The sequence below is a fragment of the Oryza sativa genome, chromosome 3 (assembly GCF_034140825.1).
Source record: "Oryza sativa Japonica Group chromosome 3, ASM3414082v1".
NCBI classification, from domain to species: Eukaryota; Viridiplantae; Streptophyta; class Magnoliopsida; order Poales; family Poaceae; genus Oryza; species Oryza sativa.
This window is the reverse complement of record NC_089037.1, coordinates 22,347,240-22,359,155: the sequence shown is the minus strand read 5'-3', so window position 1 is coordinate 22,359,155 and position 11,916 is coordinate 22,347,240. Positions and strand designations below refer to the sequence as shown.

Below are 11,916 nucleotides of genomic sequence, written 5' to 3'. Positions count from 1 at the left end.
CTGATGATGAGCAAGCTGTTTGTTTGCTAGCGTCTATAGAATACTGTGTAAATTGTAACCACCCCAAAATATTGTATAGGTTTTGCTCCTTGCTTGCGTTGTCGATCATATAAGGTTCAATGCAAGACGGTTGATTTCACTGAAAAGGGGTTTCAAAGATCAAAAGAATAGCTACCAAAATTGCATAGCTCATAATCTCGTCAACAGTTGATCCAGTGCAAGGTAATTTCGTTCTGATTGCCTTTGGCAGTTGCTACACATCTTATATGTTTAATTTATCTTTGCAAAAAGGTTACACCTGCAGAGCTGCAGCTACAAATTGTACAATATATACAAGCCCAAAATGATGAAGGTAAAGGGCAGCTTGGCTGGCTATACCGTTCGCTATATTGAATTGTCCTGTAGAAGAGGCAATGAATTTTGGGTGTTAGAACGAACGATAACATGTCTGACAGAATGAATTTTTAATTAAACTGTTCCATACATTGGAAGCATTTGATGTGGATGCGTCCTCGGAGTTCCTTGCTTCAGATTTCTCGTTGGAGTAACTGCCAAACAAGAAATGAAGAACTCTTGTTATAAGAAATGAAGAACTCTTTTTATCTTTCGCGATTTAATCAGGCTGCCGTAGTAATAAAGTGAAATTGACATGTTTGGGCTTACGTTGACAGTATTGTAACCCAGATTAACTCCACGCAGTCAACCCACAGAAGTCTTTGTTCAACAGGAACTAGGCCATATGTAACCAAGTGTGCAAAAGGCCACAACTTCCAGCCGGCCTATAATAATAATTGAAACCCAGCATAAGGTCTCTGTTAGCAGTAAAACACTGTAAAAACCGTTTTGAAATTAAGAAATAATTCAGTGATTATAGAAAGATTATGGATGGAATTATTAGAAGGGAAAATTGAATAATTATTTGAACATTAAAAAGTTCAAAATTTGAATGACTTCTCATAGCTTTGTTGTAATTGTATACTAGTTTAATTCAATAATAGTGGCTTCTAGACCTAAAACTTTGAGAAAATAGATGTGGCAAGAATAATTGGAGGACAAAATGTTAATATTAACCTAAAAAATTTACTTGTATACAGAGCAATGAATTCATCGAATCCCTTCAACAAATTAAGGATCATAGTACCAAAAACCATGACCACAGGCAATGGTTTTGCTGTCAAGAACACTGAAGACAACAAATCAACTGCACAACTACAGCTTTTTCATAAACTTTCAATTCTTAAAAAAAAAAGAAGAATATAGAATATGGGAACTCAATTAAGGCATTATTATAACAAAGGAAATATCAGTGCTTACAGTAAGCATGGGCCAAAACGTGGATTTGAGCTCACTGGAAATAGTGGCCGGTGATTCCAAACGAAGGAACCCCAAGACCACGAAGTAGATACTGTTCCATATCGCAGACCAGGCCGTCTGATCGAACACAACCTTTGCGGGAACAACCCACCAATCCTTGAATGGAAACAGTGCCTGAGCCAAGAAAAACAGTTGGCTTCATATCATTCACCATATATGAACATGACACAAAGCTTTAGGCAGTAGAGCATGGAAGACCACGATGTTTACCTCGCAGAAATGGTAGTAGTAATGTGAAAGGGACCCGTGAAGCGTGAACCCGACGAGGCCAGACCGGAACATCCGAGCACGGTCGAACTCGAAGATCGGCTTGCCTTCGTAGCACTGCAAGCATCAACAGCAACAGAATCAGCAAATATGCAAGCGCAGCTGCATAAAAGCTATTACTCTAAATAAGAGGAAAATTAAAGCGTTTGCACACCTGCGCAATCCAGTCGCCGAGGGAGTAGACGACGCCACTAATCATCATCTTGGCAAGCACCGGGTTGGTCTTGAGGGCCTCCTCGTAAGCCGACCAGTTGTGCTCGGGCATGTACCGCAAGATCTCAAAGATCGTCCATCCCTGCACCCAATCCAATCATGAACAACAGCCCGCCCGGAACGATGTTAGCTTCGAATCGAATCAAATCAAGAACAGCACAGAGAAGAGAAGACAAAATGGAACAAAACGATTTGGGGGGAATCGACGAAGGTTCCCGTACATGCCAGTAGTCGTGGTCGACGGTGAGGAGCTTGGTGAGGGCGTAGGTGCTGGCGCCGAGCACGATGGCCGTGTTGATGCCGCGGTCGAGCATCTTGTTGCCGTCCCCGCCGCCGGCCCCGGCGCCCCCGCTCCCGCCGGCGAACCCTCCTCCGCCCATGTCGCCCTGGAAGGCGAGCCCGCCGATGTCGACCTGGCTGCCCCCGATCGGCCCCTCGGGTTGCTCCTCCAGCCTCCCGCCCGTCGCCATCTCCCCCTCGGCCCCAGGCCCGGGGAGCACGTCGGCCTCCTCCGCCGCCGCCGCGGCGCGCAGCCGTAGCCTCCGCGACGACCTGGTCAGGCGGAGCAGCGACGGCGCCGAGCACGACGGGGGCGGGTGGTGGCCGCGGAGGAGGCGGGTGGAGGCGGGGGAGGGGGAGGGGGACGAGGCCACGGCCGCCGCCATCGCCGCCATCAACCCCCACTCTCTCGCTGCTCCTCCCAACTCTCCAAAGCAGCCAAGGCAACCACCACAGCAACACAAACACACACGGTGCCTCGTGGTTTTTTAACCGCGGCGCTTGTGGATGCGAGGGCGTGGACGTGAGCGCGCCGCGAGATCGTGTGCTCGCCTGAGAATCTCGCGTCCCAACTCCAATTTTCTCCCAGTATTTTGATCGGATGGATGGGTGGATTGGATATATTATTGTGGATGGGGTGGGCGTGTGGAACTCGGGCGACGGCTCAGCGCCACATGTTCACGTCGTCTCAGGCGGCTGGGCCAGTGCGGCACGGGAGTGGGGACGAGACTTCTGAAGCGCCGCGGAGCGGGGGACGGAGATTCCGGTGGTGCCCAGGTGTGCATCTGCGGGATTATTTCTTCTCCGTCTCATAAAATGAATGTTATTTAGAATAAAATTGGTGATTGTTAAATCTTGAATTTTCTTTCTGTAGATGAATCCAGTCACTGTTCCACCTGTGCTCCATCCTCCTCTTATAGCGCAGATAAGCACATCAGCCTGCCAGCCAGCGGACTGATTCCAATCATTATATGCATAATATCCATGCTTATATTTCCTAAAACGTCCACGTTAATCGAATAAAATTGAGTAAATCTGGCCATTTGTCCAAGGAGACCAAGGCTGCGTTCAAATGTCTCCTTTCTCAACTTCTGCTCTCAAGTTTTTGGCTGTACACTTTCCAGCTAAACGATGTGTTTTTATACATCTTTTAGGAAAGTTGTTTTGAAAAATTATATTTAAGTTGTTTTAATACAATTAATCATGTGCTAACAACCTATCTCATTTTTCATGTTGGAGAAATAGGTTCCGAACCGACACATTCGAACACAACATAAAAATAAATGAAGATTCCATCTCACACTATCAGTAATGTAAATATTGAACATGAAAAAGAAAATCCAAACTCTAGTAAATGGTAACTACCCCTTCATCCAAGAAAAAACAAACTTCTTAAAATGAATCATTTGTTAAAATCATATCCTAGAAACTTTTTTTATGTATATATTGGTTCTAACATCATCTGTTCAAAAATATAAACACTTATCACATTTTAAATTTATCAAATATAAACAATTCTAATACTGTTCGGATTACTATTTATTCCATCAATCATCTATCATTTAAATTTCTTTCCAGCTTACCTTTAAATACCCTCTCACCCCAACCATTCATGAGGGGCATCAAAGTATTTTGTATTAAACCTTAATTTCTATTAAACAAATTAGACATGCTTGTATTTTGAAATAGAGGGAGTATTTTAAAAACAGCCAATAAAACAATAATAGTTATTAAGACTCCACATGACAATCTTGTATTGAGTAATTCCAAAAAAATCAAATCCACAATATATAATATAATAAAAAACATTAAGATATATTTTGTGTGTAACTTAGAAGCAAAGTACATACGTCTAAGAATTCTAATTTTCATATCTATTAATAAGCTTAAATTCAATTTATTCCAAACTTCTGAATACTAAACTAGTGATTAGAAGTGCGAAAAGTTCTTTTGCACGATAACAAGTATGGAAATGAGAACTGTTCAATAATCCCTCCGTCCAAAAAAGACAAACTTAGGTTTTCATATCCAACGTTTGACCGTCCGTCTTATATGAAAAAAATTAAAAAAACAAGTCACACATAAAGTATTAATCATGTTTTATCATCTAACAACAATAAAAATACTAATTATAAAATAATTTCATATAAGACGAACAGTTAAACGTTGGACACGGAAACCTAGGATTTGTCTTTTTTTTTTTAAGAACTGAGAGAATATTGAACTAGTTAAAAGGGCAGAAAGACGTACTTAGACTTGGGTAAGCTGTCACAAACGCGTGTCATGCATACAAGCGTCGGCTTTCGCGAAGGAGAGAGTCGCGGCGCGAAAAAACCTGTACGGTTACGAGAGACTCAGTAGTATCTTATAGGTCCTGGGTTTAACTTTCCATGGTAGCAAATTTTCTAGGATTTATCGGCGTTGTGCTTTCAGTGGTAGGCGACGTACCTGTCGATAGCGAGATGTCTGTAGTGACTTCGTCAATCTTAAGGATTTGATGGTCTAGTCTTCAAAGATACTCATAGGGGTAGGTTTTACGTGTATGTGTTTATAAAGGTGAGTGCGCGTGTATTGTGAGTGTCTCTGTTGTAGTTGTGTAATTTTTTTTTTAAAAAAAGGAGAGAGTCGCGGCCTGGCAGGTAGTACATGTGTACCGCACTTGAGTAGTACTAGTACTTCACAGTTGGCTCCCCTCCGATCCACTCGTTGTCGCGGCGGGCGATTTTACTGCTCTGCTCGCGTGTACGTGGACGAGGCTGCACGTCGTGTCCCGGCCAAGTAAACGCATTCCCATTCCCTCTCTCTCTCTCCCCCCGGATTTGACCGCGCCCATGGATGGAGTTTCATCGCTGCACAGTGCACACTGGCCCTGGCCGGCATTACTGAAATCGACAGGCTACTCCGGCGCTCCCACAAATTAAACCCAAGTCACAATGGATTTGTATAATCTTCCTTCTGCCTTCCATTTTGGGCTTCCATTTGCTTCTTTTGGCTGTTCCGTTCGCCTAAATAGACGAGGACGTAAGCATATGGCACACACGTACCACACGTTGGCAACTTCAAGCAATAAATCCATACTAACGGTATTTAGATGTCACCTACGTCTTAAAATATAATAACCTAAATTTAAATAAAACATTTTCTATAGATACATATTCATAGTAATAGAAAATATATCATTCGGTACTAGATTTTTATATTTTAAAATGGAGAAAGTAGCATAACTAAGTTTGATTTTACAAGGAAGACAACAGTTCAGTTGAATTATCGAGAGATAGAAGTATAATTAATTCACTTGAGCACGTTAACCCTTGTGTTTTTCCCAAGCCGTTAAGACCAAGCTAGATTTTACACCTACCTCTCACCCCTATCGATCCATAGCTATGCTCCATTCCTTCACCACCGGCCATCCTTCGTAGGCACGTGGCCACTGCTGCACCGACACCCCCCGTCAGTCAGTCTCAGCATGCCTTGTGGCACACACCACCATCATTGGACTCCCTGTCATCACTGTGTTGACCTCCATGCCATCAGTCAGGCCAGCTTCTTTGCCGTTGGCGCGTGCGTCGACCTTCACGCCATCAGTCAGGCTGGCTTCTTTGTCGTTGTCGCGCCAACCTCCCGACGCCGTCCACGCCAGCCTTCTGCTACCGCTGGTGCCACCCGCATCGACCTGCCTGCATCGACCTCTTGCATCGCCACGCCGCGTTGGACTTCCATAGTCCTACCACCGTCAGGTGGGCTTCCTAGCAGCACCACGCCAGCCTACCGCCGCCACTGGCCACTCCTAGCTGGTGCCCCACTTCCTCCCTTCTCCACCGATCGCACCGCGCGGGCATGCCCTCCATCGATGGCGCGTCGTCGCGCCCTTTCTACCTCACTCTGCCACCTCCACGTCCGCGCCGTCACCTCTCCGCTGGTGGTGGCTTGAGGGTCAGCCTCCAGCGCCGGACAAGCCGGATCCGAACGAGAGGGGGCTAGATTTGGCAACCGCACCCCGCGGCCTCCACTATCGCCTCTAGATCTAGTATGAATGTATTTCTTGCATATACCTATCTTTAGCAAATTTTTCTTGAATTTAGAGAATATGTAAGTATGGCTTTCATGGGTTTTCATTTATTTGATGATTTCCACTAAATATTTCCTTGTGTTATGCAAAATCTCTAAACAACTCAATGTGCCCCAAGTGCTCTTCACATTAAATGTATCTTTCATATGACGGACGATCATTTTTAGCACATCCATTCTTCTATGTGTCCTTTTCAGTCGCAACTGACAAATAAAACGTGTCCGAAAAAGGAGTCAATACTCTGCGATTTTGAGACATACATGCAATTCCAGTGTTCTGTTTGCTTGTTCAAATTATTGGAACCTTCGGCAGGCTTCTTTTCAAGTGAAAACTATGATGGACCTAACTAGCATTTGCCGGGTGCTGCCTGGAGTGGAGTATTTCAGAGACGCAAATGATTTTTCAGAAAGGTTAGGCCTACACCTGCACCGATCGAGATGATTTTGGAACGTAGTTCATGCAATGAGGGAACGAGAATTGCATTACTCGCTGCTCTGTATTTGCATGTACCAACGAGGGTCCAAAGAAAGCAAGAACTCATGCCGCCGAACTTTACTCGCAGAGAGAGATTTACCAATACTATTCCCTCCATCTACTTACATCTACTTTTGATAGTCATATTTTATCTTGTCACAATGACCAAGGAAAAATAATTCTATTTATCATCCATTTAAACATGCTACTAGTTATTCCTCGTAAACAAACGATTCATTAATATTTACATTTCTCGATGCCCATGTAGCCAATCTTGTGTGGAAGAATGGAGAGTCACGCATTAAATCATAGAAAGTCATTAATAGGATAGGTGATTGAATTGAAATATGCCTATCAAAAGTAAATTTTTCAGATTTGGAAATATGTCTATCAAAAGTAGATGGAGGGAGTACTATTTTAGTTGGGTTGTTTAAATAGCTCAACTCGGAATGCCTTTATATTAGATCAACCACATGGTACGACAATGGATGGGGCTGTTGAAGAAGTCCCCACACTTGAAGCATTGACGATGGATGGAAGCCACGGCCAAAGTCTGAAACTGTCCCATTTTGATTTGACAGTGTATAAGCGTAATGGACTGTTTGGTTGAGTATTTCTATTTATGCAAGGTTGACACAATGTTTTGACCAACTTGCCTAATGTGTGGCTAACAAAATTGGAGCCACACTTTAGCTAGCATGAGACACTCTTGTCACACTCTTTTATCTCAATGACATGTGAGGTCTACATGATGGATAAGGAATCTCGTCACAAGTGTGGTTATGAACCAAAACAAGCATCGAAATCTCAGTCTAAAGAGCGACATAGATATTGAATGAGGAGAACAGTGCAAGACGAGAAATACATTTTGTGAAATCAATTGAAACTAGGGCAAATCGGTCCCTTTGACAAACCAAGGCGAACCTCCATTCCGTGGTGCATGTCTGGAGCATGGAAGCTGTCAGAATCTTGGGGCACTGCAACATGATCCAAGGTAAAAAGAAAATTAACACAAGGCTAAGTAACATTTCCAACAACAGGAAGAACACTCAGCGAGTGTAAATAAGAAAAAAAATGTTCCCAGGGCAGAAGTGGGACTGAAATATATATAGTCTATAGAGGCTGTATTTCTGGTGATACATCTCATCACTGAAAATGGTGATGAGATGTATGTTTTGCCATGCAAAGTAAGGCCAACCAAGCTTGGATGACAAAGCAAAATATGTAATTTGCTGTTAATATATCATATCATGAGGACAGAATAAAATAACCACTTTGTGATAATTATTATACATTCCTCCAAGTATATCCTAATAGCAAAATTTTATCAAGATGTACCGACTAGAAGTATGAAAAATGAAAAACAAGTATCATTTCATGACCCTTGGTTTCCCAAGAACTTCTAAACTCCCAAGGAATCATAAGACTACATGGTTTTGTTCTACTAAAATAAAAAAACTAGAATTAATATAAAGGTAATGAGAACTTGATAGCACTGGATTCCATAATTCCAATGAAGAACATAAGCATCAAACATGCAGCTAATAAATCAGCAAAAGTTGGTGAGCAAATAGTTGCACGTAAATGTGAAAGGCCAGCAAGAAGATTCATAGGAAATCAAAGGACAACAAGCCTTACAGTTGAGATAATCTTCAAACCCGAAATCATCCAAGGAACCAGTCAGCGCCTCGTATCCTAGCATAGATGATGGCAATGCACCAGGGGGCCTTTGGAACCTGCAAACAGATAAATCATCAACCAAAACATCTTGAATGTTAGCCTGGGCATGAGTTGCGCACGCTGTTTTTCCCTTATTTGCACAGTTGCGCTGATGTGCTAGTTGTTAGTTGTTACTACATCGGAGAGACGGAGAGACAAACAAGAGCAACCTCAAGATATGATTGTGTATTCAACCAGACCAAGGAATCCAGACATTCCATCCATGTTAGCATACTCAAAGCATTAATACATTCTTAGCAGTCCTAATATTTGATTTGTGGAAATGCTCTTGAAGAAACAGGACCTAATTAAACACCTTAAAAACAGTGCTCAAAATACTGCACATAGCCACGAGAACAAATTTCAGAAATAACTTGCAAACTACTACCTCCATTCCAAAATATACGGCACAACTACTTTTTTTCACGTTTCATTATACAAGGTGTACATGCATGCATTGAAATTAGGACCCCCATCGTTTTGCTTATTGACAGAATAAGTGAAATGGCATATTTGCAAACAGAAAATAATTTGCAAATAAATTTTTTATATCCGTGTTTTTAGCGATCTAAAAGACAAAGGCTGGAAAATAAACTATGATGAAAAAACCCCAAAATCAATTCCAAATTTAAGGTTGAAAATTCAATTTTTGGCTTATAAACATAAGCATAAGCCAAAAGATGAGGCTGTTAACTAGCACCTCCTCTCCACTAAATTATTATTTCTTAAATCCTTCACCCTCAAGATCTCTAATTCTATAGGGTGCATGCATTAGTATTTATTATGATGATTCAAACAATGAGGTGATTATTGTTTTTTGGTCTTTAGGTTAAAGGTGGTTGTGACTTAAATTTTAGAATGGAGGGAGTAACAGTTAGCAGAATACCGCTGATGACCACTAAACATAACATCACTGACACTTGATGCATACGACAATAAGAGCAAAATAGTTGCAGTAAATGCAAAGAGCTAACGGATTTACAACTAGACACACAAAACAGGGGTGGATCCAACGTTATAGCAGTGGTGTCACATGATACCAATGGCTTTGGCCTGTTCCAAGTGCTCTATTCTATTCTCTCATGGGTGACGCCAGAGAACCTTGTCTTTTGACACCAATACTCAGACATAATTGGTCCATTATTTGCTCTCTTGCTCAACCCATAAACAACATCCGAGTACCCGACACAACAGCAGCTAACATGCCTGTTATCGCAACCTGAAACTAACTTGTTTGTTGGTTTGTCTCTTTGCCTTGTACTGTCCTCGGGTAGACGCACAAACACAGCAAGTGCGATGGCTGGTGTCTCATGAGAAGCAACAATGAGCCAGCGAGCGATCGGGTGAGATTATTTTCCCTAACCCACGAAATCCCCTAATTTCCCGTTTGATTTGCATGCTAATGATTACGTAACGTCTGGTTGTTTGGGGTTTTTCATTTGTACATATTTAATTTGATCCTTCGAGACCTTGAGTTTATTTTTTAATTGAAGCCTACAGAAAATTATGTAAATGCGAGGTTTTTTTTTTATGTACTGCGAGGGTTATCTAACAGACAAACACAGGGGGAATACATGCCATCATCAAATTCAAAGAAACATATCTCGTCCCACAATAAGGCCATTTGAGTGTGAGGAATTCCACCCAAAATTGTCATTGACCCTAACAATTCCAATATATGCTATGTAATACCGACACAGTTATCTAATGTTAACATGAACCGCAAGTGATTATTTACTCGAACAAATCGTTTTCCCAGCGAAATCATATGGGGGGATAGGATAGTGAAATTACTTGGAGAGGATTTGGGCATCGAGATCCTTGCGGATGTTGAAAGCGGATCCGTAGATGGCTTCCGCCCCGAACCTCTTCTTATCCGCCCAGAACTTGGCCTCCTGCGCGCGGGCAAGCCCCACCACCAATCACCCGGATTCAGCGCGTTAGGGTTTTCGAGGGGGCGAGGAGAGGGGAATCAGCGACGGGTACCTTGTGGACGGTGGCCTGGATCGGGTGCTGCGGCGCGAGGTCGCCCTTGACGCTGTTGTTGACGCCGAAGAGGAGCACGTCGTGGTTCTCGCCGACCTCCTTCTTCACGATGCTGCCGCTCGCCATCGTCGCCAAGCTCTTCCTCTTCTTGTGCTTCTTTGGGGAGAAGAAAGGGGCGCGATTGACTTGTGGTGGGCCAAATAAAAACAAAACGAAAATCAAAGGACCGAACCTAAATATCGGTTTTTTTTCTTCGGTGTTCGATTCGGTTTATCTTGGACCCCTTTTTATTAGCCTAGTTGTACAATGCACCAGGGATTTACCAATCTTTTCACTTAACACCATCTAACTTTATCAAAATATAGCAGTTTGGACCAGGGGCAGTGCGTTAGTATTGCTTGAGTTGCTATCACTATCATCATGAATAGCATTTTGGGCTATCGATGGGAGGAGGATGTGGTGAGCACAAGAGGATAAGTGCTTGATTAATGCCAATAGCTCCTAGTCCTATCCGAGGGGAGTTTAGCAGCAACGCACAGCTGATTCGCACTGCGGCGCACTTCTCCGTTCAGCCGACGGCAGGTTAGCTCTAGGCCATGAGGGCCATTTTGGCTTGCTAGATCACGTCCCTCTCAGCTGCCGTGTTGTCGAGATGCACTACGCCAGCCGTCGACGAGGGCGAGGCCGGCGAGCTCATGGCGGATCGGCGACAACAGCGAGGTGAGGCAAGGGAATCGATTCAAATAGCAACTAGTAATTTGTTGATGCTTACATTAGGGACAGAGGCAACACAAATGCATGGTTTGAGTTGTTCTAATTTTAATGATGTTGCATCAATTTTTGTTGCTTCAGTGAACGGAAGCCATGTTCCATTGCCCATTTGGTTGTAGGTGTAACTTGGCTGGCCGGCTGGGATTGTGGAGCATGGAGCAACCAAGCTAATGTGTTGTGATCAAATCAAATAAGCGCATCAGTAACCGCCGCTGCCGCCAACGCTTGTTCGGATGAGCACGTTGGTGATGGGTTATCGCCTGTTGGACTCGGAGAAGATGAGCGGCTATGGTCCAGGATGAAACAAATGGTTATATTAAGTGGTCCAAGGTGAAAAACTCAGCTAAAACCTAGCCCAAGCTGCAACATGGGTAAAAATATATGGCCCAAAATAAAATTTACTCACATAAAAAGAAACAAAAAAAATAAATAAATTCAATTGTAAATGGAATCAACTTATGATGATAGTATGAAATGTTTTATCCCTCGATGTGTCTCAACTTAATAAATTGATTTATTTCTCACAATTCTTCTGGTTACTTGATCTTATTTACTTTTTTTTTATTCTATTTATGGAATTGTCCGGCCGAAAACGAGGAAGAGCCTCTACTGTCGTAGATGCCTCGTCGAGTGCTCCCACTCTACCTAATTCAGAAGATGGTAATAAGCGGAAAAAAAATGGGACGCCAACAGGCCGATGAACTCAAGCTAAAAGAAGACTTTCACGGAAGTCTCGAAAATGCTTCGTTTAGTGAATTGATTGT

The 11,916-nt window shown here is 42.8% G+C and overlaps 2 protein-coding genes across 3 annotated transcripts; both read right to left on the bottom strand.

Annotated features, from left to right (window-relative positions):
- Positions 1 to 207: 207 nt before the first annotated feature.
- On the bottom strand, positions 208 to 2,728 carry LOC4333336 (uncharacterized). 2 transcript variants are annotated; one of them, XR_001544434.3, is made up of 7 exons: positions 2,076 to 2,728; positions 1,796 to 1,936; positions 1,585 to 1,698; positions 1,350 to 1,488; positions 664 to 779; positions 485 to 548; positions 208 to 399 (listed from the first exon to the last, which is right to left on the bottom strand). XR_001544434.3 is itself a non-coding variant. In XM_015774818.3 (7 exons), exons 1-7 carry the CDS (start codon positions 2,526 to 2,528, stop codon positions 385 to 387), a joined length of 1,077 nt encoding a protein of 358 aa, XP_015630304.1. In that variant the 5' UTR covers positions 2,529 to 2,728; the 3' UTR covers positions 208 to 384. The 2 variants fall into 2 exon arrangements, 1 of the variants encoding a protein (XP_015630304.1); XM_015774818.3 differs by having other exon boundaries at positions 1,315 to 1,488.
- Positions 2,729 to 7,261: 4,533 nt separating this feature from the next.
- Positions 7,262 to 10,733, bottom strand: LOC4333335 (cyclin-B1-2). The gene is made up of 4 exons (XM_015774785.3): positions 10,382 to 10,733; positions 10,190 to 10,290; positions 8,315 to 8,412; positions 7,262 to 7,653 (listed from the first exon to the last, which is right to left on the bottom strand). Exons 1-4 carry the CDS (start codon positions 10,505 to 10,507, stop codon positions 7,553 to 7,555), a joined length of 426 nt encoding a protein of 141 aa, XP_015630271.1. The 5' UTR covers positions 10,508 to 10,733; the 3' UTR covers positions 7,262 to 7,552.
- Positions 10,734 to 11,916: the final 1,183 nt, after the last annotated feature.

Excerpts from the sequence above, each read along its gene's own strand:
- LOC4333336 (XM_015774818.3), bottom strand. The coding sequence starts at position 2,528 with ATGGCGGCGATGGCGGCGGCCGTGGCCTCGTCCCCCTCCCCCTCCCCC. Across the intron at positions 1,937-2,075 it reads TCGACCACGACTACTGGCAT|GGATGGACGATCTTTGAGAT; the intron begins GTACGGGAACCT and ends GATTGGGTGCAG. Across the intron at positions 549-663 it reads TGGGTTACAATACTGTCAAC|TTACTCCAACGAGAAATCTG; the intron begins GTAAGCCCAAAC and ends CTTGTTTGGCAG.
- LOC4333335 (XM_015774785.3), bottom strand. The coding sequence starts at position 10,507 with ATGGCGAGCGGCAGCATCGTGAAGAAGGAGGTCGGCGAGAACCACGAC. Across the intron at positions 10,291-10,381 it reads TCCAGGCCACCGTCCACAAG|GAGGCCAAGTTCTGGGCGGA; the intron begins GTACCCGTCGCT and ends GCCCGCGCGCAG. Across the intron at positions 7,654-8,314 it reads GTTTGAAGATTATCTCAACT|TGCCCCAAGATTCTGACAGC; the intron begins GTAAGGCTTGTT and ends ATCATGTTGCAG.